Genomic DNA, 24,987 nt, shown 5'->3' with positions numbered 1-24,987 from the left:
AATGGATACATGTATGGTCGGGATATTTGCTTTCGGAATAAGGATGGCAGAGAGCGCAGAAAATCCGCTCACCGGTGGAACGTGCGCATTCAAAAGCAGGCAAAGCAAACACCCGTCCTGGACGAGGCAAATAACAACACAAGCTCTTTAATAATGTCCGAGTGGTTTAGTAGACGCACCACTCTTATATGCTTACAGACTTGTGCAGGTTTGTCATTTTTACCACAATTTTTGACTAATTTATCGAAACAAAAAATATTTGTTTTTTTTATTTTAGTTTTAAAAACTAAATTTTTTTTGAAATTAGGACAATTATTGTCGCTAAGAATTATAGAAATTTTATTTATCAACAGCAAATATAGAACGTTTGATAAAATTATTTTTTTAATATCAATGTTTGGATATATTCAAAAAACACAATTTGAATTAATTAATCGCAAATCTACAAATACTGGAATAATCTTCGAATTAACAGAACAATTCCAACGAATTGTGTTACATTACAAAACCCAAACTTTGTTAATGTCAATCAATCTAGAGATATATTGACTTTTCCTTTCAGTCTAATCATGACATTTGCCATTTGAATACTGTGCTTAATTTTAATAGACGAATATAAAATATGTATCTAAAGCTATGAGCTAGCACCGAACCCCTATTTCTCTTCAACTAAATCATCTCATCCCGCTGCTCTCATGTTTTGACAGCAGCTTTCATACGTTTTGCAAACGACGAGAGAGCACTTGGCTGCCGTGAGTGCTGAGCAATCAGTCTTCGAAACGTGACAGCCGCCGAGGTGCGTGTGCATATTCTCTCCTCAATTTTGTCCAAAATCAATCGATTCATTTTTTTTTTTTATAAAAAGATGAGAAAGTTTTGAAAGTTTTCAGCAGCAGATGGTTGAAATTGAATCGGTAATAAAGCAAAAAATTACAAGCCCTTCTACTTTTGGAACACGTTTTTGTACCTGAACTTTGTATAACTCCCGTATTATTTGCATAAGTCAATATTCCATTTAAATTTCAAAGCGGGTTTTTGTGCATTCGAAAGATGAATAATGATCTCCGCGGTGAACGCAATGAATGTTTCATGCGAGTCGGGCGGAATTTGTTAAATTAATTGGAGAGAGTCGACTGGAGCGAGTTTAATTAATTATAAGTGTGTTTCGACGTCGCTGGAAACTTTTGCTTGCTTGACTTTCCGCTCGCGTGGGTCAAAATACTTCTCCGTGTGCCGATATTTGAACGCATTCGCCTTAAATTTCAACGACGGGGAAAAGTTGCCGCTTTTAACGCTCTCGCTTTTCCAAACATCAAAGCTTTGCATAAACCTAAAAACAACATCGGTTTGTATTGAATTCGATTCACAACCCAATTATGCAATGTTAATTTGAATGAAATTTGAACTTTTATACACATTAAATTGATCAGAATCAAAATATTTAAAAAAAAAAAAATACTTTTGCACAACAATGGATTATTTTCAATCCGAGATCTGCAGATAGCTTTGGCTATTTTCATTTCAAATTTCTTAAATTCACCCTTAAATCTGAAATACAAAATTTGCTTTTGACAAAAACCTCATCTGTCACTCTCTCTTTTCCAGCTTCTATATAAACTTTGTGCCTCTCAATTTAACTTCGACTGATACTCGCCGCTGCTTGCATAAAAGCTCGCCGTCCTATTTTTCCCTTAAAAGAGACTAAATTTTTAATGATGGCAAAGCGCTGGGCATAAAAGAGCAGCAGGGAATTCTCCGAAGCAGCAACGGAGAACAGGGTTGCGCCTTAATGAAGCAAGCAGCAGAATAACGGGAGTGAGCGTTTGTGTGCGGAGATAAATCTTTTGAGTAGCTGATCCCCATTAAGGTGTAGGAGCGAGAGGGATTTTCGACGGCGCGCAACCTCGACTTTTCCTCGCCAACACAAATCTCCTAATGAGTCCGGCTGAGCTGCATGATTATCATAACAATTTTGGCCACCTCCACACCATCAAAGGAGAAAATCACAGGCCTGCATAAAATTGTTTGCGAAAAATTTAATATTCAAAGCGGGACAAAAAGAATACTAAAAACTTGAACCCGCTTTTGCCACCTTCTTGAAGAGATCAAAGCCAAATAAACTTTGGAGTTCAGGAGTGGAAAAAGGGAACTTTTTTAGTCCAAAATCATATTTTAATATTACTTAATTAGTTTCATCAATTTTACTTTCTTAATTTAGTAAATTTTGACTTCTTTACGTGGTGGAATTATGTTTCGAAACATGAGATATTTGTGACAAAACCAATGTAAAAGATTAGAAAATTCCTATAGTGATAAAAAAAAAATATTAATTGAGGGCGAAAATTTCCCAAAATTAATATTCTTTAAAACCACCCAAATCTTTCCACGTAAAGGCGATTAGTCACAAGTTACTAATTTAATCATTTCCCTTTTCAAGTGGTTTTTTGAGATTTAAAAATTCTCAAAACGAAAACTTTCTTGAAGTTAAAAAAAATCCAACTTATTGTTAGACTTTTAAGGTTTTGTTCATCGATATCTTTGCTAAGCAGTACTTAATTGGCAGAAAATCCAAAACAATAATTAGTAGAAACAGGAGCTAATATTGGCAATTATTGTGAAATAGCAGATAATTTCAATCGCTATTGTTGTAAATACTTGATTTCAAATTGATGATTTCATTAACAAGGCAATAAGGAGTTCTTAAGAATTGACTTTTCTTACAATTTTAGAATTGTACGATTTCAAGCCTGTTTTTCTAGAATATCGTATTTAATTAATAAATAATTAAATTCTATTTGCTGCAATTAATACTTTTCAAATAAATTTTTTTTTTAATTCAAACTCCAGGTTATGCTAAAAATAATAATGAAAATCGTATGCCAACTTAACTTAAAGAGATGCAGATTTTTTTCTCACTGTTCATGGAAATTTTTTTTCTGTTTGAAACTTGTTGAGGGGGAGGGATGAAATTTTTAGAGAAAATTGATTGATCGTGTGTTGTCGAATTCAAATGACAAAATTTTGTAATCTCCCTTTCTACTCCGCACAACTGAATCCTAATATTGTTTTTACTAATTGTAAGTTCCTTGGAAAATCCTTTCAATGTTAGCGCGATTAATCCGTTCACACAGTGAGCATGAAACTTGTCACCAGTGAATATGTTCGCGATTCGAGGCACATTTGTGTTTCTTGGTGGCGTTAATTGATTTCTCAAGGCTTTTGCCGTCTGAACAAGGAACACCGAGGCTCACATGCCGAATCATTTGATCTCGCTGTGCACAATGAGGAGTCAAGGGCGCGCCCGGCCACCAGCTCCTCTTACTGAAGCGAGGCAGTTGCAAATTTGTACCTGCCAATCTTAGATAAATAAGTGCTGATGTGACAAGAACAAGCGTTGCCTCAAAGCAGGCCAGCGCTGCCTTTCAATTTGGCGCAATTTCGACGCGTCGTCTGCCCTCAATTTTGCATAATCTCGTCCGGCTGACACCGCATCATAATTACCAACTCGTTAAAACGGGCTTTATCACAGGTAAACTTTGACCCGGCGCCCGTGGGGATGATGGCGGATTTAATTCCCTCTATAGAGCGTTCTGGAATGAAACGTAATGTTTTATATTCTATAAAAATTGAGCGATTATTGCTTTTTTTACATAAGGTTTTCCAGATAATTTCCTTCATTGTATTTGGCTTATTTTTCAATCAAGGATTATTTTAAAATTATTTATGAAATTCTAATTGCAATTAGAAATGATACTTTTTCAGAAAAAAATCGCCTTTGTAGTAAACACTCAGGATAATGTAGCATCATCGTCATCACAATTTCCAATTATTTTTGTGGAGAAGTTTGAAATTGGAAGCATTCTGATTTTTTTCTTTTTCTTTTTTTAACTGGTCTTAATGCCACACAATACCAAAAATAAAATAAAAATGATATTATTGAAATTCTTCTGGAACAACTAAAACCATAATATTACATATTTATTTTGAATTGGAACTTGCGTTAAATTTAAATAATCCAACCTATAGTGTGGAAATTTTTCGGCAGAATTTTTATTCCTTTCAAATGCCGTGTCTTATTCCTCCATAACATGTTTGTCAAAAGGAAGGAAGCCACGAAACTGTTACATTCGCGCCTAGTGACATTTTCGCTCCGCGAACTTTTAACGCATGCACATTTTACAACCACAGCAATTTCGCGACAAGGTTTTTCCATAATTTAGCGCCAGACATGGAAAAAAATTCACATTGTTGCAAAAGTGAACTAAAAAAATTCTCGCTATTCTGTTCATTGTACGCAGAAAAACAGCCCGCTGTGAATGAACTCGACAGACATGTGCAATTTCCGAGTGTAATTTTATGCCTGTATTCTAATGTGCTCTGCGTGTATTCACTTCCCACTCGCTGTGCACCATGAAATAACCTCCTAATTATACATAATTGCGCAATACAGGATGTTTAAGGTTTTGCATTTAATAAATAGAGGTGTAGGAAACTTTGTAACTAGGAATATTTACAGTAAAATAATGTAAGTGGATCAACAATAGAAGAATAGAATATAAAATTTAAGCAAGTAAATCTGTGAATTTAAGGTGTGAAAGATAATCAAAACATTATTCAGTGGATACAAACTGGGGATTAATAAAGCCTATAAAAAATTGTTTGCTTAACTTTTAATATTCAAATTTAGGCGGTGATGCAATGGTTATTGGTCACAAATCGATTCCTCTCATGACATGAAATTTTCAAATTAAACTAGTTGCATGTAAAGATTAGATGAACGTGATACTTTTTATATGAATAGAAATATACATTTGGCTAATAAATTATTTAATATCTAGTTTTATTTCAAAAAAGGTTGAAAGAATAATTAAGAAAAATTGAAAGATTTAAAAAAAAAATTGCTTTATGCTGTTGAAAAAACAACACACCAAGGGCTAACTTGTTTGCAAATTGTTGAAAAATATATCCTAAATTTTCTAAAATTATAAATTATGAAGTCGTTTAATCAGCGAGTATAAAAAATTTTAAGTATCTCAAGCTCTATAGCAGATAAAATAAAAAATGCAAGATTTAAGTTATAGTAAAAAATACGGATTTAAATAAATATCGGAAGATAAAATTTCTATGGATTATAAAAATTATATTAATGCAGTGATGGTGACTCTAAGACTGGAGTGCTGGGAAATGTTGAATATTATTAACTATATCCAAATAATGCAGTTTATTAATTAAATATTATTAGAGTGGAAAATGCTGTAGAAATTTACAGTGTGTGAAAAAAATTAATTTTTCAGTTTTAAATACCGTCTTTTTTGCAGGAGGGGTCGATGAAGGCGGCCGGCAGCGCGTTGGGCAACTCGGGGCTGGACGGGTACTCCTGGTATCGGAGGGCGTCCAGCTGGTCGCTGACCGACGGCTGCACCTCCTTGCCAGGGACGACCAGCGGCTTGAGGTGCAGCGAGTTGATGGACGCCGAGCTGCCGAGCTCCGAGTACGAAACCTGCCTCTGCAGGGTCATGCGCTTCCACAGGAAACTCTTGTTCTGCGCCATGTCGACCGAACACTACTGCGTGGGTCCGTCCGAACCCGACAGACGGACCGACCGCGCCAACCACCCCCGCCTCGGTCATGCGCCCTGCAGGTTGCGCGCGGCAAGGGGAGAGATAACAAGACCAAGAAGCTGCACTGCCGCAGGAAGCGGAAAAGCAACGACGCTGCGAGAATGATAAGAAAGTATCCAAAACAATCATCATCTGAGTGGGGTTTTGGGTCAGTTTATTTGTATAGCTCGGTTGTTCTCCTAAAAACCTTTCCTCGCAAGCTTTTGATGGTTAATAATTAGAAAATTATTTTGGTGAAATTTTGTGATCTGATTTTGAGTAAAAAATTATTTTGGAATTATTTTAAACAATTCAGTTCTCTATAAATTGGTTCAATTAATTTCTTGTTGTAAATCATATCCTGAGCATTTTTGCCCCTGAGCTGAAAACTTGATCTGAATAATTTTTTGAAGAATAAATAGGAAAATGGTGAAAACATTTTGAAAAGTATAAAATATATTCTTGTTTCTACATTCTACATCATGATAAATGTTCAAACTTCAGATATGATAGAAAATTAAATACAAGATCATACAAGATTTAGGGAAATGAGCGAATTTCATATTGAAGTATGAATTTTTGCAGACTCATCATTGTTTAAAGATTGTTACAAATAATGTTTAATTTACTGGGTCTTCCATTTTCATTAGCTGATATAAGAATATGAAGTGGTATATGATCATTCCATATAGGGATACCTGACAGGCAAAGCTAGTATTTCCATTATTGGATGAGTTAAAAATACATTGAAAGCTAATACATTTATTAAATTAAATTTGTCAAAAAAAACTAAATAAAATTAGAAAAAAATGTAAGAAAGTTAATAGAAACAAAATAACTATAAATTGAAAATTTGCTAACTAAATTTAAAGAAATATCGCGTATAATGATTTGTAAGTTTAAATTAAAATTTTTTAACAAATTGTTATTAAAAACTTAATGATTGAATTGCGTAAAAAGTTTAACTTGCAAATACCATCATAAAGTTTTTCTACGGGCTTTATTTATGCAAAATTTAGATTTTGTTTACAAAAAAAAAAAACTATCAAGAGTTATATTTTTATAACTTAGTTAAACACACATTTTTCATTCCACATGAATTTATAAAAAATTTTAATTTATATATTGCAAAAAAATATTAAAAAAAAAAAAAAAAAAAAATGAGTACGATGTAAGAATTTGATCTCATTTCTTTCAAAAGTTTTAAATAGCACATTATATCTAGAAAATAACAAAATATAATTGATTACAAACAGAATCTGGGGTATTAAATTTTTAAAATGTTTCTAAAAAGGTCAAACTTTCACACCTAGAAGAAGAGAGATGATATTATTGTGCAAATTCTTCAATTTTAGCGGCTTATATTCGTACCTCGACGGAAATACAAAAGTAGAAAACGTGTATGTAAGTACATTTGCCTTGAGCATCTCCTTTCTTTTTCTTCCTGCGCCACTATTCTTTTGACGTGGCCATATATATTTCGCAACCCACCCTCGGGCACTGCCACTTTTCTTCATTTCTCTTCGCGTGTGGCAAAATGTGCGCGCGCGTGTTTCTTTTGAAACGAGAGCGATGAGATTTTTTGCGCACGAGAGAAATTCAACCCATAAATTTTGGCACGCCGCTCTTCCTTTTCCGCAGATGGCCGGTTTGTTCGTGTCTTTATCGCGAGACTGACAGTAAAAAAGCACCGAGGATGCTCTGGAAAGGAGTTGTGAACCACCGAGAAAGACGTCGCGAAAACCACCGGCGGCGGATGATGCGCGACACCTAATCATTTCTCATACTTTGCTGGGAAAAGTATCAGTTTCTGAATAAAAAAAAAGTTCCAAAAAATTAATTAACTTTCAAGAACGATTTCAATTTGCAAGAGATGAGAGAATTGATGTTTGCAACATGAAAAACAAAAATAAGTTGCATGCTTTTGAAAAGTATTTTGATTTTTTTATTCACTCCGTATGTTCATTTTGCAAATTATGTCGTCTTGTTTGTTGTCAATATTTGAAACTAAAATCAACTTTTTTGTACTTAATTTTGTCCAAGTGTCTCAATTTTTTACTAACTCTGTGAAAACGTATGTTTTAATCAAAGGAAATTTATTAATTGATTTTTCTGATAAATTATCAAAGAAATTTTGTCTTAGGTGTTTTAAATTCCATTCAATGCCATCGATCGATTGAGTCGCCGAGCGCAAAATGCGATGTGCAATAAATTTCAATCGCCTGCGCCGGCAGGAGCTTTACGCTTTTCCTTTTATCGCTTGCGGATGAATAACGGAAAATCCACTTTTCGCGCCAGGGATTCTCTCTCCATTCTTTTTGACACGCGACAGTTTCCAATGAGATCAATCTTCACCTCAAGCATGAGATGTGGAAAAAAAATTAAATATTACAAAATTTGTAATCTCCTTTCAAATTCAAAAAATGATTTTTTTTAATTATTTTCTGATTCTCAGGTAGTTTTTATGGTGCAAAAATTTCTTGAAAATCATTGCGTAGGAAATAAATTTCTTATGAATACGTGTGCAAATTTTCCATACTTATGCTAGAAAAGTTGAAATTTGAGGTTAAATTGCAATATTTACACATCACAATTTTTACTCTGCAAAGTTTTTTATGGAACATAAATAAATAAAAGCTGAAAATTGCAATATAAAGTTTAAAAAAATTCCTCTAGCTTGAAAGGAGAGGATCTAAATCTAAAAGGTTTTTCTTTAAACAAAGGAAAGGGAATTTTCCAAGAAAAGTAATCAAGCTTTTAAAGGATTACGCATCAACGGCGCAATAAGAAGAAAATTTCGGTTAAATATCCCAGTGTTGCGTTACAATGACGGAAATAACAACGCGAATTTCGGCTCGAGGTAATTGGTGGGCTAAAAAAACAGAACGAGCGCTTTGTGCGAAAATATACCTAATCAATTTACGTTTAATTCGGTGGTGACGCGCGCGAGTGGGTGCGGCCGGCTTAATTTATCACCTGGAAACACTGGTGGGCGCCGCCGGGAATAAAAACGGGGCAGAGACGGAATGGGCCATTGAGTGAAAAGTCCCCACTGAGGCTGACCAGTAAACCGTGGCCCATAAACAATGGTTAGTGCTACGTAAAATAGAGAGGCGCAGAGAGAAAAAGCTCAATAACCAGTTTTACTTCCAAGTTGAAATGTAAAAGATAAAAGTATATTTTTATAATATTTATTTATTGTACATTAATAACAATATGTAAATTTAAATGAAAAAATCCAATCTATATTTATGGGGTAAAAGTTTCAAAGAATTTCAGTAATTTACAGCGGCTGAAAAGGGTAAATGAAAGTTTAAAGAGTTGCCATAATTTAATTCTCACCAACAAACCTGATTGTGAGATATAAAAGGGTTTGTTTGAAGTGGTGCACGTTATTTTCATTTTAGAAAAAAAAATTAATATGAAAGTTGTTGCTAACGACATTTAGTGTCTTTTCTTTTTGCAACAAATATGCATAAATCTAACAATTTTTGAGAAAAAAATGAACAAAATTAAATTTTTACTTCGTAGACACAAATAAAATTTTTATATTTTTTCCATCTGATATTGCTAATCGATTCCGCAGGTACAATCTAGTCAAAGACTTATTTTTTTCTAATAGAATTTGAAAAAGATTGCTTGTCTAAAATATTTTTGAAATCGCCGTTACTTAGGAATTTTTAACTAAAATTTGAGCATAAAAAAGTCACATATTTTGCACACAGACTTTTTTACCAAAACTTCCTGCCCTACATTATTTGATTTTATGCTTTGCTCCAAAGGTATTGGGCGTTCAAAATCTCAACTGCGAATCGCTTTCGATTCCGATAAGCTGAAAATCTGCAGGGAAAAGAGCAGATGGTGCGTGGGGGCCACTTACGGCTGTGAATCGCCACTCGAGCGGATCAGCATGCCGAAAAAGCGGCTTTTGGCGCCTCTCTGGCCACTCACTCTGGCGCTGACAACGAAATAAAACCTGTTGCTTTTTATTGACAAAAGAGAGACTGTCGCCAATCTGTGGCCGTCGGCGCTCTGCCTAGCTCTGTTGGGCAAACAATTTACGTGCGGTGGTATTATTTTTCTCGGCCGCCGCGTTGCAGGTTCGGTGAGCCGCGAGAAAGCGCACAGCCGAGAGCGCTTTGATTATTTCGGCGGATGAATAATCGACCGGCGGCCACAGAGACACACTCTCACGCACAAAGGCCTCGCGACCTTGAACCTTCGCGAATTTTTTTTTTCGCCCGCGCATTTTCCTTTATTTTTTCTTTGCTCGCGCATTGATCGACGGCATTTATTCCGACCTCCCACCTCTCTCTTTCTTGCTTAATGACTGCGCGCGGTATTTTTAATTACACTTTGGTGTATAAGGTCGCCGCCGCCACTCAAGCAATGTATTAATAATGATCAACTCGACGCGCAAGTACGCAGCCCGGATCGCAGAGGCGCCGTGCCGCGTCTGCAACCCCAACTACCCCGAGCCTTTCGTAATAGAGGGTGCTGCCTCGGACGGCTCCACCAACAAACCCTTTTTAGGGAAACTCAATTATCATCTTTTGTACCATTGAATTGTTTTTATTATTTTATTTATTTATTTTTAATTTGGAAGTTTCATAGAACTAAAAAACTCCAGTCTAATTAGACCAAAATTAAAAGTTTGGAATGGTATTTGATAATTTTCATTCAATCCAAAGAAATAAAAAGCCAGCGTGTATTTGAATAATTATTGACAATTTCCCAAATTTCTGTATCGACTCTAAAAGTTTGGTCATCGGCCTCTAAATCAAACTCTTGTTCTAACAATAATTATTTGAAAAATAGCTTTTATAAAGAAAATTTTTTATTATCAACTTTATACAAATAATTAAAATTGAATAGGAAACAACTGTGGTTTAATTAAATTATTTTAAAATTGCTTTTCATGTTGATAATATTGTGGTATAAGAACAAGTTTCACCTGAGAAATTCTTGTAAGATAAAGGCATATTATCAGGTCAAGCTATCCCTGTATTTATTTTTACTAAACTTAAACAAATTCAATTTGGTTGATATATGAAGTTGTGTTGGGGAAATTTTCATCAATTTTAGTTGGACCGATTTTGAAAGAAATTATCTAAAAAATTTCCATTTTTTGGCAAAAGTTTTAATTTACAAAAAATTCAATCCACCTTCCCTGCTTCTCCATATTGAATAATTGATTAATTTATTTCTCATTGAAATTACTTCAAGCTATATTTAAAAGAAAAAAAATGTCACAAATTTTTTTTTCGGCGTATGAATTAAAATTCAGGCCAGCTTTTCCTCGATGGGACTCTTTGAATGTTTTGCAGAGAAAAAAAACAATATCCTGCTGAAGCGTTGCAGGATATCCTGGGGAAGGATATTGTTTAATACTCAACGAAATAATAAACGACCAAAAAAGAAAAACACATCGATGAAAAGCTAAATATCTTCGAACGTCAATGAACGTGAAATTTCTGCAGGAAATATATTTTTCTCTTAATAAAAACCCAAATTAAAACATTTGCGATTTTCTCAAAACAAATTTGTTTCTAATATATGAAGGATTTTTTGAATGGTGCATAAACTTTTCTATAAAGGAAAAATATTTAACCTTTTTAGTTTGTTTAAGTCCACAAGATTATCTTTGCTACTGGGCGAGCAGGTGTGCAGCTTTGGAAGGGATTTGAGCAGGGATTAATTACTAGCACCAATAACGTTGGCACAGTGTGGGTGTAATTTAGCTCAAACACGTCCAGCTTGCTGACATGCTGTCAGCCTGAGATGTCGGATTTAGGAGTTTAACGTGTAGGGTATGCTGGTTTCAGTATATTATACAAATTAGTGATTTAGTAGTGGCATGATATCACCAACGCCAACGTTGTCACCAAGAACATAGAAAATTAAAAATTTTCATTTTAATATTAAAAGTTGAAAATATTTTTTTATCAACCGTATAATAATGTTTCGCATTTGTGTTGATTAAAATCGGATAATATGTCTATATAGATCTATTTTGAATTTTAATTTTCGTTTTATCCAAAACCAAAATTTCAATTTTTAGGTTCATATTTTATGGTTCATGATCCTTATTTTCAATTCGAATATATTTTTCATTATCATTAATCTATAAAACTCGTCAAATAAATCTTCCTTTCAATAAACGTCGCACCCAACGACTTATTAGATTTCGCAAACTGCGCTGCAAATATACAATTTTTTGTCGGCGCCTGAATGGATGACGTCAATTGAGGAAGTCACACGATTTCAACTCCAGAGAACAAACCTATTTTCAGCCTGTGAGAAGGATATCAACGTAATGCACACCCTCTGAGTGAGGAGTTTTCGCAACATTTACTTGGCCGGAAAGAGCTCTCGACGAGACGTGCACACAAATTAATTGAATCAGAATTTCTCAAACGCGGGGTTGGAATAATCAAAGGCATTTACACCCCGACTGAGCCGCGCAAACATCGCAGTGCGGCTGTTTAGCGAGTTGCATAACATATAAACTCGTATTACTCGTCAGGTGAGAGAAAATAAAATAAAAGAGAGCCGGTGCGTTGACTAGACGGGGATTTTTTGCTGCTCCAGGGCGTTGCCAAATTAAATTTCCTCTTCGCATCCTCCCTTTACAGCTCTTTCTCTTTTAATTACTTTTCACAGAAAATCGCGGGTTTTCCCACTACCGTTTTTGTCACTTTCTTAAAAATAGGTTTTTTTCTTCATTTCTTTAATTAATTAAGCAAAATTTAAAGTTTCGTCCTTTTTATGAGAACTATACCTTTTAATTTTGGTAACAAAAAGCCAAGCGTTTTATTCGGTGCGCATTTTAACCCTTAATAATGACTTAGAGTTATCAGACTAATTGAATTTGACATGGCAAGATTTAACTCCCTTAAAACTCATAATTTTAAACTCGAGTCAAAATTAGTATTGTGACAATTAAAATACAGAGAAAAGTTTAAATTTCTTGAATTTTACTTCAGACTTATTTTAAATGAGGAGCTACTCGCAGATTGAATTAAAAATTAATACCGCCGCTGTGCCGCATACTTTTTGGCCAAAAAAGATTATTTAATTTCACCAAAAATTAAAGTTCTTCTGATTTCTGACTTTCAACTTAAATATAATTTTCGTGCCTTGAAATTTCCATCAAAAAACGTTGAAGTTTAAGCATTTTTCAATATTATTTGCTGTCAAATACAATTTTAATTCAAAATATAAACCTCTAATTCACTCGTCATATATTATGGAAGAAAATTTGTTTTGTTTAAAATTTTTGCAATGCAATTTAATATTTTAGAAAGAAATATGACACATTAATCTCACGTCTGTTCTTCTAGCTTTTATGTATAAGAGCGCATTTTGAATGTCTGTATAATTAATGAGGGAGACGCTGGAAAGTTTTGATGCGGCGGCAAGAAAAATCGATTCAATTAAAAGTTTCCTTAGCCAAAACTTCTGCAAAGAGTTCACTCAAAATTGAATAAAGCAGAATAATCATATATATCCTTCCAAATCATCTCTCGAGCGAACAACTTCAACATGTTTTGAAATTTCATAATTAGCGAAAATTAAAAAAATTCGAGTACTCACAGACTGTGGGGTCGGTGGCGTGGTGATGGTGGTTGTGGCACTTGCCCTTGAGCTTCACCCCGAGGCAAAAGCTGACCGAGTGGTGGCCGCCGGCCTTGTGTGTCCCGCCCGGTCCGTCGAACGAGTCGGGCGCCGAGTTGGTCTGTTTGCGCATGAAGAAGCGACGCCGCTTTTCGGACGGCTTCAGAGGGCCCGCCTTGTCCGCCTGGCTTGAGATTAGGTTCAGATGCAGTTTGGTCCTTTCAAGGGACTCGGCGTCTTGGGCGCAGGGGGCGAGCATCAGCAGGGGGATGGCCGAGTTGGCCAGCATCGAGCTGGTGCGCATTGGCTGAGGTGTGGGCGCCGTGTTGACCGAAATTTGCGGCAGCAGCACGGCCGACGGCGGTTCCAGCGGAGTGCTCGGAGGGTACATTATGTATGAAGGCTCTTTAGTGCTGTTTTTTGGAGGCAACGGTTGCTCGGCAGACCTTTAGAGACAGTTGAAAGTGGAATAATTAATTTTGATTATTTTAAAAGGTGTCAAATTTGACCTTCAAGATAGGAGGAAATTTGATCATTTTAAAAGGTACTTAAAAAAAATTATCAAACAAGAAATAATACACGGTTGGCACAGATTTTATAAAGATTTTCATAAATTTGCTTTTTTCTTGTTTCTTTTCCACAACAGGTTTTTAATTTGACTTTATTAAAATAAATTTCTGACCCAAATTAGGTTGTGAGCATTTTTCTAAATATATTTGTATGATTTTCACTCAACAATCAAGATATTTAGAGTGTAGAAAAAATCTTAGAAAAAAAAAACAGTTAAAGTTTTCTAATATTTGATATTTGATAACTTATGCACATTTTTTTCCATGAAATCCTACAATACATTCATACATATTTTGGATAAAAAATAATAATGATAGCATGAATAGTTCCACGCGCCATTGCAACAACTGCATGCTTTTGAAATCAATATTAAATTATTTTTTTAAAGAAATAACTCCGTTTCCTATGGATAATTAGAAAATAATATTTAAAACCTGTTTAAAACATTTTATTTTTTAAAAGTTGATTTTATCAATATTTATGTTTTAAGGCATGGAAGATGAGCTAACGTTTTCCTTCGTTTTAAGTTTGACGTCTCAAAATAAAAAAATTTGACATTAATTTTTATCAGATTAAAAATTTTTAGGGAAAATTCATAAAATTGCTCAATTGAATAATTATATATTTCTAATTATTGATTTATATTAGAATGATCTTAAATTATTCATGATTTTATTGTTGCTTCAAGATATGTATGGGCAAAAAAAAATAAACTAAAAGGGAACGTAAATCTCCAGGAGTTTAAATTATTTAGTGAACGCTATCATTTCAATCTGAAAAATTAAAACGTCAATTAAATATTTTTATGAATTAAATACCCACCCATCAGGCATCTCATTGACCTCGACAATAATGGGCTGCAAGGGTTGGGTCGGTAGTGGCTGCGGAGTTAATGGGTGGCGCTGCTCGTTGACCATAGGGAAACTGAAGTCGATCAGATTGGGCTGCAGGTCGAGGGGTGGCGAGGGAAAGTCCAGCTCAAGGGTGGCGCTCGTCAGGTCGGGTTGGGCGCTGGAAGATGAGCCCAGGGTAAGAGCAAATTCCGCTCTCTTCAGAGAATCGAGAGAGCGCGAGCGTTGGCTGATGAAAGGTTTTGGTTTCGGAGAAGGCGGGGCTTTGGGTGCCGGGGCAGGCGTTGGGGGGCTCGCCGGACGCACCACTTCCTCCGCGTGGGCAGGTGTCGCGTCGACCGAGCATTCCTGAAATAAATTTTATTTGGTCAGAAAATAAGGAAATGTTTATAATTGGAAAAAAAGAAATTGATTTTTTGAAACACTCAAAAGTAAATCCTCCTTGATCAAAAACTTGTAAAGCAAACTTTTAAACAGCTGAAGATTTCACAGACGAAAAAGAGATTACTGAACCTGTGAAAAGCTGCCGTTTTCTTCGATCAAGGTTGCTTTATCTTTCCACGTGTCGGACAATGAGCGTTTGCTCAAAGCAAACCTCTTCCGTAGTGCCTTGGCAGAAATTACCAAGTTTGGCGGGCGGAAAGACATGGTCCTTGTTAGCAAACTTCGGTTCTCCTTCAGTTCTTCCATCCTCTCTGTAACAAAAAGCAGAAAAATTTGCATCAACTTGGAACTATCTGGATGTGTAAACTGATAGGAACAGACAGAAGCCACAAATCCTTGTTTTAACTAATGCAGAACACTCTAAATTAATTAGAAAGCAACCCCACAGTGCCCCACAGGAGCGTTTGTCTATATCAAATATCGTTGAGTTCTGAGAGCATGAAATTTAAGTTAAGGTAAATTAAGTTTCAAAATTGTTAAATGTTTAAATTACACTGGACAACAACGCCCCAATACGGAAAAATGAAAAATCCAGTTAATACAAATATGGCCAAAAATTTAAAATATAGAGAGAAAATAATCTAAAAGATGATTGAAAACTGTATAAATTTGGTAATTTGAAGTTTTGATTGATTTTAGCAAGAGAATTTCTTACATATCATTTTGATTCTTTTCAAACACAGCGGGAAACAAATCTTTTACTTCTCGTCAGCAATTAATGTGCAGAGTTAAAGACTAATTATTTCTAAAATAAGGGCTCAATTTGGTTTGCATGTAAAAATATTTTTTATTCTTTTTTTCATTACAACGTGAGTGTTATGAAATGATATAGATTTTAAAGTTGAATTTATTTCCCCACAGTGAATAAAAACATCTGCATTGATTGTTGATAACCGCAACCAGACGTGCTTTGCAACGTGAATACTCAAAGGGCTTTGATGCAACCTCCATTTCCTTAAGCAACGTGAATAATCAAATCATTTCCATGGGTTTGAAACCTCGCGTGGGATTTTCATTAGAGCCGATAAGTGCCTCTTCACAAGAGACATCAGCAGAACGATAAAAAATCAATGACAACTACGATGTAATTATTGCTCTTAGAATATGTACAAAATAATGTTGAAAAAAATTGAATATTTAAAAAACGGATACTCCTCTTGATTGAATTTTTTATGTGGCTATAAAAAGCGTATAAAGTTGCCGATTAACAGTTTGCGGCTTAAAACGGCTTTTACAAGATTATGAATTTCCCATTATTTTTGTGAAATTTGTCCTGCCGTTATTTCCGTAGTTAATAAAGGATGCGGCAGTAAAAAGCCAAAAATCCACTTAAGCAAGCAAGAAAAAGGCTGCTATGTAGAAGGAAAGGTAAACAAAATTTCCACTCGGCCGGAAAAAAAGGTAGTGGGCGGACGACGACAGGGAAAAAACTTTGGATTTAAAATGTTGCCGCTAGTCTACCTCTGGCTCATCAAATATTCAGTACAGAAATTCAGGAAATGTGTATGTACCGCTCTCTACTCTCTCTCAGCACGGACCGATCGATCTCATACGTTTGTGTTGAAAACGCAACAAGTTCGTTAGACCAATGTAGTGCGATAAAATAAAATGACGTGCAATCACAAGCGTTTTTAAATTTGTTTAATTTTTTGGTATGTATACATTCACTAATTAATTATTATTAATTTTTTTATTTAATTAGAATTGCGATCTAAATATTTGCTATGCTCGGACGAAATTTCTCCTCATACAGAGTGAAATGAAATTTTTGTAATTATTCTTTTTCTAAGAGGCTTCATTGAATATTTGAAAATGTCAAATTAAAAATTGGTGTTTCCTGTTTTTAGTTAAAAAAACTACCAATTGTTTTCATTTTTTCATGGTATAAGTTTATCTCTACAGGAACTTATGCTGTTATGAAAATTGGCATAATTTTCCATCAGCTGGACCGATTAAGAGATTTTTGAAGCGCTTATTTTATAAAAAAAACGTCCGCTGTACTTTTTCCATCGATTTTCCGTAACACTTTCCGCCGCTCTGAGTGCTTTTCAGCGGAGAGGAGTTGTCGATGTTATTGTTGTCTACCTCTGGCGCCCTGCACCTGATGATGTATTGCACATACGCGCGCTTCGGGGAGCGAGCCCCAAATTGATATTCCCGCTGCGTCGGCACATACAAGAAGCTTTTGAAAAATAACCGACATTTTTCTGTGTGTGTCGCAAAAGCAGTAGCCGGGAGGCTGCCGGGCAAAATGTCAAAGATCAGCAGTCAGCAGGTCGTTTCCATGGATTGTTACCAAATCGAGTTTCGCGGCAGGCGCACACTTTCCAGTGAAAGGCCGGTCAGCAGGTGGGTTTGGCCGAGACTTGTTAATAATGAAACGTGAAAAGCGGTTCGTAATTGGTAAATAAATCACAGACAACTTTATAAATTTGTTTTTTGTTTTCATTTTGACAAGAGGACTTATGACTAAGGATGAGTAGTGTAGCTTTTGCATTCATCTTATTGTTAGTATAATTTTTTAATTTTGACTTGTTTTACAATTTAATAAATAAAAAATAAATTTTCATGCAGGAACACAAATCTTCAGTTCAATTTTATTTGAATCTTCATCTCAGCTGATTTTTACTGAAAATTTCTATTCTCTTCATTTTCAGAACTTATTTATTATAAATTTTAAAAATCTTTAATTTATTTTCAATTGAATTTTCAGCAAATTGTTTAAAAAACCCTTAATTTTCCATTTTTTACAAATGTTTTAGTTAAAAAAATTATAGTCAAACACTCTAGAATTTTGTAAAAATCGCAAACTTTTCAATTAAACCAACGTCAAGCTTTATAAATTTTTCCTTTTGCACAAAGTCTTCCAGCTTTAGACATACTTTAGATTTTGATGGAAAAATCAAATTAAATCCAATGCATACTTGAAACCACTGAGCTGTATTGAAAACCAAAACCCTTCCACCTGCGGCTTTGACACGAAACTTAATCAAGAAGAGCAGAGTTTTGCGGCAGGTTACTCGTGGCGCGCGAACCAGATTTTCCTCTCGGGCTGCTCCGCGCGTCAATACACTGTAATGAATTGAAAAGCTGCAGGCGGCTGGTGTGCACCACTTGAGACCCATTATCATAAAATAGCAGCAGAAAACGCGTGCACGGCGGGCGGCGCAGCTCCCAGGGAGGCTCGGCTAAGGGATTACGAGGCCTCTTGCACACACACGGCTCCCATTACTTTGTGTATGCGCACCGGAATTCTTCAATCTGGCGAAGTGAGTCGTTTGAATATACAGCCTCAGGATTTCGTTTGTTGATCAACCTAAACCGCGGCGTCTCTAGAATATTAAAACTACTGTTCTTACAAGCAAGTTTTGAAAACGTAGAAGTTGCTTCAGTTTTTTAGGCTGTATTTAAAATTTTGAATAGTTCACTGCAGCCCGCGCAAAATTTAAAGATGAAAAAAAAATGTTGAAAAAAATGTTCTTATTTTGTTACTTGTAAACGCTTCTTCACTTTTTTTCTTTTTTTTTAATAATTGTAGAGATTAAATTCTAATTTGGGCAAAGCTCTATTTTTTTGTGTTAGTTGGATGAAATAATGTAATTTTGGATCGTAAAATTTAAAGTGCTTTCTATTTTCATGGAAATCAAATACACATGTGAGTAAATTGCAGCAGCTGCAAAAAGTTACCATGAGACATTTACATTAAATGTTTACTTACAGTGAAGCGCGATTTAAAAAGTGCTAGAGTTTCCTTCGATTTTCAGTTGAAAACTCTGCTGTTTTTGTAAATCGGACTAAAAAAACGCATCATTTCAAATACACACGCGCGAACGACAGTTCTAATTAGATGTGATGGAAACGACAATAATGGAGAAAAGTGTGTTAGGCGCACTTTCCGATGCCATTAGCCGCGTCATCAATCAAATCGACCCACGCGTCCTTTGGCCAAAAGCAATCAAACGAAATGATTGATCTGGAAAAAATGAGATGATTATTGTTTTTTTTTCTTTGCCAGCCGCCGCAAGCAACCCTCCTGTGCAGAGACGAGAGGCTGTAGTTTTGATTTCTCAGAGGATTTCCGCCGAGAAACAGAGAACAAAGCGCTGTTGTGACTTGTTTAATTGAGAGAGCACGACTCGCAGCCGCGGGCAGAGTTTTAATTTCTTAAATAGACCATCTCGGCTCCTTTTCTGCGAGCCTGCTCTCGCATTGCGCAGCATGAATATTCATTAAAAGTGTATCCCGCCGAATGTAATACCCAACAGCCCACGCTGAGAACTTTTGATTTAATGAGAAGGATTGTGCGCGCATTGTTTGGAATGGCACTTGGCATCTGCAAGTCTAATTATTACTCCAGGAGGTACATTTAATGGTAGTCTCGTAGCCTCAAACCTCAAACAGTTTGGCTCATTGTTGCTATTGAGTAAGATTTGATTGTAATTCATTTAAATTTCATACAATTTCCTAATAAATAAATTGATAATTTTGTTACATAGTCTGGAGCATTAAATTGATAAAATTATTAATTGATAAAAAAAGATTTTATAAAATGTAAAAAAAAACTTTAATTAAATAACTAAATAATCAGACTTAACCTTTGGTTGAAAAAAATTGGATTCCAAGTGTTAAATTCCGAGTTGAAAATTTGGAAATTTAATTACTCCTCAGCTATTGTTGCCTGAAATTAATTACTAAATTTATAGTTTGAAATTTTATGCAATTTACCAAAAGAAATTAAAAACTTTCGATCATTTTTAGGTAACCCGTGCTTTTACTGGCACATAATTTTGTTGTTAATCTCCCTCTGTTTTTAAAAATGAATAATATTTACAACTATTGTGGACTCGTTTGCTTGCTCACACAGGCAAAAGGAGTTGTTGTTGCACAAGCAGATTCCGCATGCGGTGTTGACGACGGTAAATTGCGACGTGCAAAAGCGTACGTCAGTGGATTTTGCTTGAAAAGGCGGGTGAACGAGACGCACAGGGAGAGACGAGTGCTCATCTCCTGTCGGAATGGCAATATGAGATGATAAGAGGGAACAAAAAGGGAGGAAATTGGCCCGAGGTAAACAGCTCGAGCAGGATGAAAAAGGTATGCGAGCCGAGCCGGTGAGGAAGGAAACTGTTGTGGACCAGTGGCTCGCACTTTGATGTGAATCCGCCCTGAATTGAATCCGTGGGCGTCACTTAATGCATCCACGAACGGCCGTGTGGCTGCCCAGACGTGCTCAAAATTCGTAATTTTAGGGACGACACAAAGCACACCTTCACCAGAACATGATGTAATGGAAAAATGAATTCATAAAGCTAAAATGGACAATATAGCTTACATTTATGTACAACATTTTACATGCACTAAAAATTAATCAAAATTAATTCTTTTATTTCTTAAATCGCTTATTTAAAAAAAATGTTTCACATTTTGCGATGTTTAAAAAAATACACATTGAAAAAATTTATTTGTTAGTTCTTATCTTTACCTAAATTGGTCCTGAAATTAATTTCTTTTATAGCTAGTAGTCGTAATTCATTGAATTTGGTCAATAATAAAACAAAAATATAAAGGTTCTGCATATATTTTCCTAGAAGTATAAAAATAATTATCTGCTTTTCACATTCCAGAAAAACTAACAATAAGAAAAAAATTATTATGCATCCAGCTGCATAACTTTTCTAACCTAAACACGGTTTTTCCGTTGAATTTACCATGTTCTGAAAAGTGGAAGAGGTTTGTCCCACTTTTTTTCTCCTAGTTTGGCTTGAAGAGCTCTCAAGTGAAAAAATTTGCATTTGCATAGAATATTTCGCGCATAATTGTTGCACCGCGTGTCGAGGGCATGCAGTCTCACGCTTCGGCAGGCTTGAATGCAATTCGAGCTCGGGAAAACTGTGACCCAGTTCGCATCTACCTCAGCGGGAATTTATAAATTTTCAGAGTTGAAGCTCGGCCTGTGCTTCATTTGCTCGTCGTGCTCTCTCATGATGAAATTAGAGCGCGCCAACTGAATAACTCTTTGTCAAATTCATTCCGAGCCATCGGCTTCTTTGTGCTGGCTGCGAACAGGTGGATCTGCCACCGAGTTTCGAGTCTAAAAAGCGCCCCTGCGAAGTGCGGAACCATTTTTTGGCGGCTTTAAAGAAAATCAATGCAACGCCAGAATAAAGGTAATCAATAGCTGGAACCTATTAAGGTGATAAATATCTTCTTTTAAAACAAATAATTTGAAATTTAAGTTACCTACTGAACTGATATTTTTGTATACTTTTTTCAATTGTTTAAAATCACTTATATGCAAAAAGAATAGAAATTAAAAATATTATCACTAAAAATTTTGTTCAAATAATAATAATCATGAAAATGAAAATTTCGTCAACAGCAAGGCTTCAAGTTTAATTAAATTTTTGCCATCAATATTATAACTCTATGCCCATAATAAATACATTCAAAAGTTCATCTGTTTGTCTTTTTCATTTAGTTTTTCGTCCACAAGTCTGTAATGAATAGTAACTAAACTAAATATTTATTTCTTGATTGATCGAAAGAAATCAAATTCATGCCAGCAAATAAATTAGTTATGCAACGCGCTCCACACCCTTGACCAACAGGTTGCCTACACTCAAATCTGAAGTCTTCACAAAAACTTTGGATTTTTTTGGTTAGTTAGTTTTATATGAAACACATAAGATATTTCAAGTGTTTAGTATTTTAGAAAAATGTGCCAATAGTGAAAAAATGATAGAAAATTTGGTTAAAAAGTTACAAAGGAATTGCGACTTACCTCTTTTCATGTGCGTACTAAGTCGGGAAGGCCAGATCTATTTCCTGGAAACAAAAATTTGTAAAATATTAGAATTTGTAAATTAGAAAATGGAGAATATTTCATCAACAAAATAAAATAATATTATTATGCAAACAAATAATTTTTACGCATTCAATTGCACAAAATCAGATAATTATCAAGAATCTTGAATATCGCAAAATAGAAAATTGCTTTTTAATAATGATCAGTCGGGTGTAAACGGGTAACAAGCCAATAGCGCAGATAAGGAGCGTTTCCTGAAAAGGAAGCTCGCGAGACTCACTTCACTAATCAAATTCAGCGATCTGTATATATGAGAAATATCTCATATGCACGTTTTGCGTCTGAACGAACGCATTATTCCGTGCTTCGACGTTAATCAAACGGCAGCTTTCCTGCTCCTCCTCGAGAAAGATCAATTTGCTTATTTTGACGTCAGATAATGCAACCGGAGCGAAAATCAATGCACGCCTCGTGATTTACGCTCTAATGGCTCACCTGGAGGAACTTGAAATCATATCGTTATCAAGCAAGACAATAAACTTTATTTAAAATGAAACTTCCACTCTGCTTACGCAAAGACAAACGAGAGTGACTTTCTGCCTTGGAGGAGATTAAACGCGTGAGTCGCTTTGAAAATTAACGACGAAAATTCAGAATATGAGCTTGAGGAAATTTAATAAGCTTTATTTGTTATTTTTAGTATCAATTGGTTAAAACACCATTTTCTATTTCAAGAAACTAATTTAGAAAAAATTTTGAAAAGGCATGTTGAAATTTATGCAAATGGCATCTAAAAGAATCCATACTTCCAATTTAAAAAATTGTGTCATTTAAAAGGCTCAAATTTTAGTTTACAAGGTTCAAGTGAATTTTATTTTAAGCAAAAACGTAGAAACCCATCTTTTTAGCGTGTAAATTTTATGGGAGTATACAAAATTTACAGATGATATGATTTATTGATTTTTTAATCAGAGCTGATATGAGGCTGGGTTCGAGATTTTGCAAACAAAAGAGTGCTTATTTTCTATATGAAAGACTGAGTGTCAAGAGAGATTTTGATTCACATAAGCTTTCGCATGAATAGCAGGTTATGAAGCTAAAATCAGATCATTTGCAACTCCAGCGCGTCTTTCAACTTTATTCAAAGGCGAACGTTTCACTGTGCTTTTCACTCAAAGGAGATCTATTGAATGGAAATTTACATTGCTACATTAAATGAAATCTGATTCATTTGCAACTTTTAAGCTCTTCGATTTTTCCCTTGTAAAAGAACACAACAAAGGCATGAGAGCTGTAATATATCATAATTTCAATCGACTCAATATTTAATATGCTGCCGTATACATTTTTCTAATATTTAAAAAAATTTGAATTAATGAAAGCTTAAATTCTGGATTAAATCAGAGAAAAAACAATCCAGTAGTATTTTAATTTGAAAAAATAATAACAACACAGAAAGTTGCAAATTTAAAAAAAAAATATTCAGATTTTTACTCTGCCTAAAATCATCCGTTTCAGATAAATGAAGCTCATAACAAAAATCGCGCCTATTCCGCCAAAACCACCTATTTTCCCCAAGCCTAATGACCAACGGTCTGATGAGATTTAGAGAGGTAAAAACAAAGTGAAAACTTTCAAATAGCCGCAAAACTGCTGGTCCCACTTGAATTTCAGAACAAAAAATGCACCCGCCCGCTGGCGCACTCAGTGGCTGAATTCCATCCAACAGCACAAAAAGACCACTCTTCACTGCCAGACCGTTTTTCACGGGAGAGAAGCAAGAGAGGCAGTTGTTAAAATTTGGTGTGCCTCTGTACATTTTCTTTGTTGGGCGGAAAGAGGAAAGGCATCATCAGTCTTTCCTGCAAAAGCCGTCAAATATAGGGAGCCTCTCGCCCGCCCGTTCCGAGGCCGCGCGCGCACTTTCGCGCTGCAAAAGGGATTCGACGATGCAAATTAAGTTACACTACAAAGTGACTAAAATCATTCTAAAGTGGGTAAAAGGCGGCGGCTGACTGCATTTCAGGCCAAAGAAGCTAATAGCGCGTCATCACTTGCGACGTTCGTAAGAAAATTAAGTAGAATAATTGAGAAGAAGAGAAATTTATAATAAAATTTTAACTTTGAAATATTATACGACCAGAAGCTTTTTTGAAAAATTAAAATTTTCTTTTTTAAATTGTATGTCTCCAATGAAAATTATGAAATTCAGGCTGAACTAAACAACAGTTTCTTCATATGCATCTGCGGGACTGCAAAGAGGAAGAGAAATTGTGAAATTAAAATAATTCTGTGCAATTTTTGTTACATTTGAAATGTATTTTTTTATATAAATATATTTAATAAAATAAATTAATTTAACTAACAATAAAAAATACGACTTCCGTGAAAGCAAAATAATGAAACTTTATATTAATTTAAAATTCTCAATTAAAATGTATCATTTTGATATTGCATTTTAAATATTAATTTTTATATCAATAAATATTTGAAGGTTCATATATTTTAAAATGAATTTTTATAAATTTCTTTAATAAATTTACATTGTATCCAAAAAATTTAAATATCTGCTTTTACAATCTCCATCTTCAGATGCTTTTAAGAAATTATAATCAATCCACGGCTTTCCCTTCTGCAAAATAATGAGGTCTGCTCACTTGCTCAGGGGTCGAGTTGACAGGGGGCGAATGAATGAAATGCATAGTTGGTGTGTGAAATTGAGTTCTCAAACTGCTTAACGCGCACATTAACTCCTTGGCAAGCAGTTTCGAGAAAGCGGAAAATTACGTTAGCGGTGGTGGCCCTTTAAAGACGTGTCAGCCGCTGCAGGTTCCGGTCTTTTGTAATCATTTTAATGCCACCCCAACGAACGATCCTAATGAGGTCCAAACACCCTCCAAATAATTTAACGTACTTTCCCCTGTGAGCTTCTATTACAAAGTGCAAAGATCCAATAGAATAAAATAATTTTAGTGTTCCTAACTTGAAAAAATTTGACCAAAATATTTCATGTCTCTTAAATACTTCCAAGGAGAACTTCTGAAGATAATAAATGAACTGAAAAAAATTACAATAAAGAGCAAAAAATGGAGTGTGTCCC

The 24,987-nt window shown here is 35.0% G+C and overlaps 1 protein-coding gene across 1 annotated transcript in view; it reads right to left on the bottom strand.

The window, feature by feature from the left end:
• LOC132205895 (uncharacterized) overlaps positions 1–24,987 on the bottom strand; it is a 61,697-nt gene that overhangs the window by 23,422 nt on the left and 13,288 nt on the right. The window contains exons 2-5 of the mRNA XM_059635261.1: positions 21,864–21,907; positions 15,152–15,333; positions 14,610–14,986; positions 13,197–13,663 (exon numbers count right to left, since the gene is read on the bottom strand). Of these exons, the coding sequence (XP_059491244.1) occupies positions 13,197–13,663; positions 14,610–14,986; positions 15,152–15,333; positions 21,864–21,873 (1,036 nt within the window). The 5' untranslated portion in view covers positions 21,874–21,907. The remainder of the gene's footprint in view (positions 1–13,196; positions 13,664–14,609; positions 14,987–15,151; positions 15,334–21,863; positions 21,908–24,987) is intronic.

Source organism: Neocloeon triangulifer, unplaced genomic scaffold, assembly GCF_031216515.1.
Source record: "Neocloeon triangulifer isolate White Clay Creek 2 clone unplaced genomic scaffold, ASM3121651v1 ptg000003l, whole genome shotgun sequence".
In the NCBI taxonomy this organism is placed as follows: domain Eukaryota; kingdom Metazoa; phylum Arthropoda; class Insecta; order Ephemeroptera; family Baetidae; genus Neocloeon; species Neocloeon triangulifer.
Note: the sequence above shows the minus strand (reverse complement) of the source record. Positions and strands in the feature narration are given on the sequence as shown.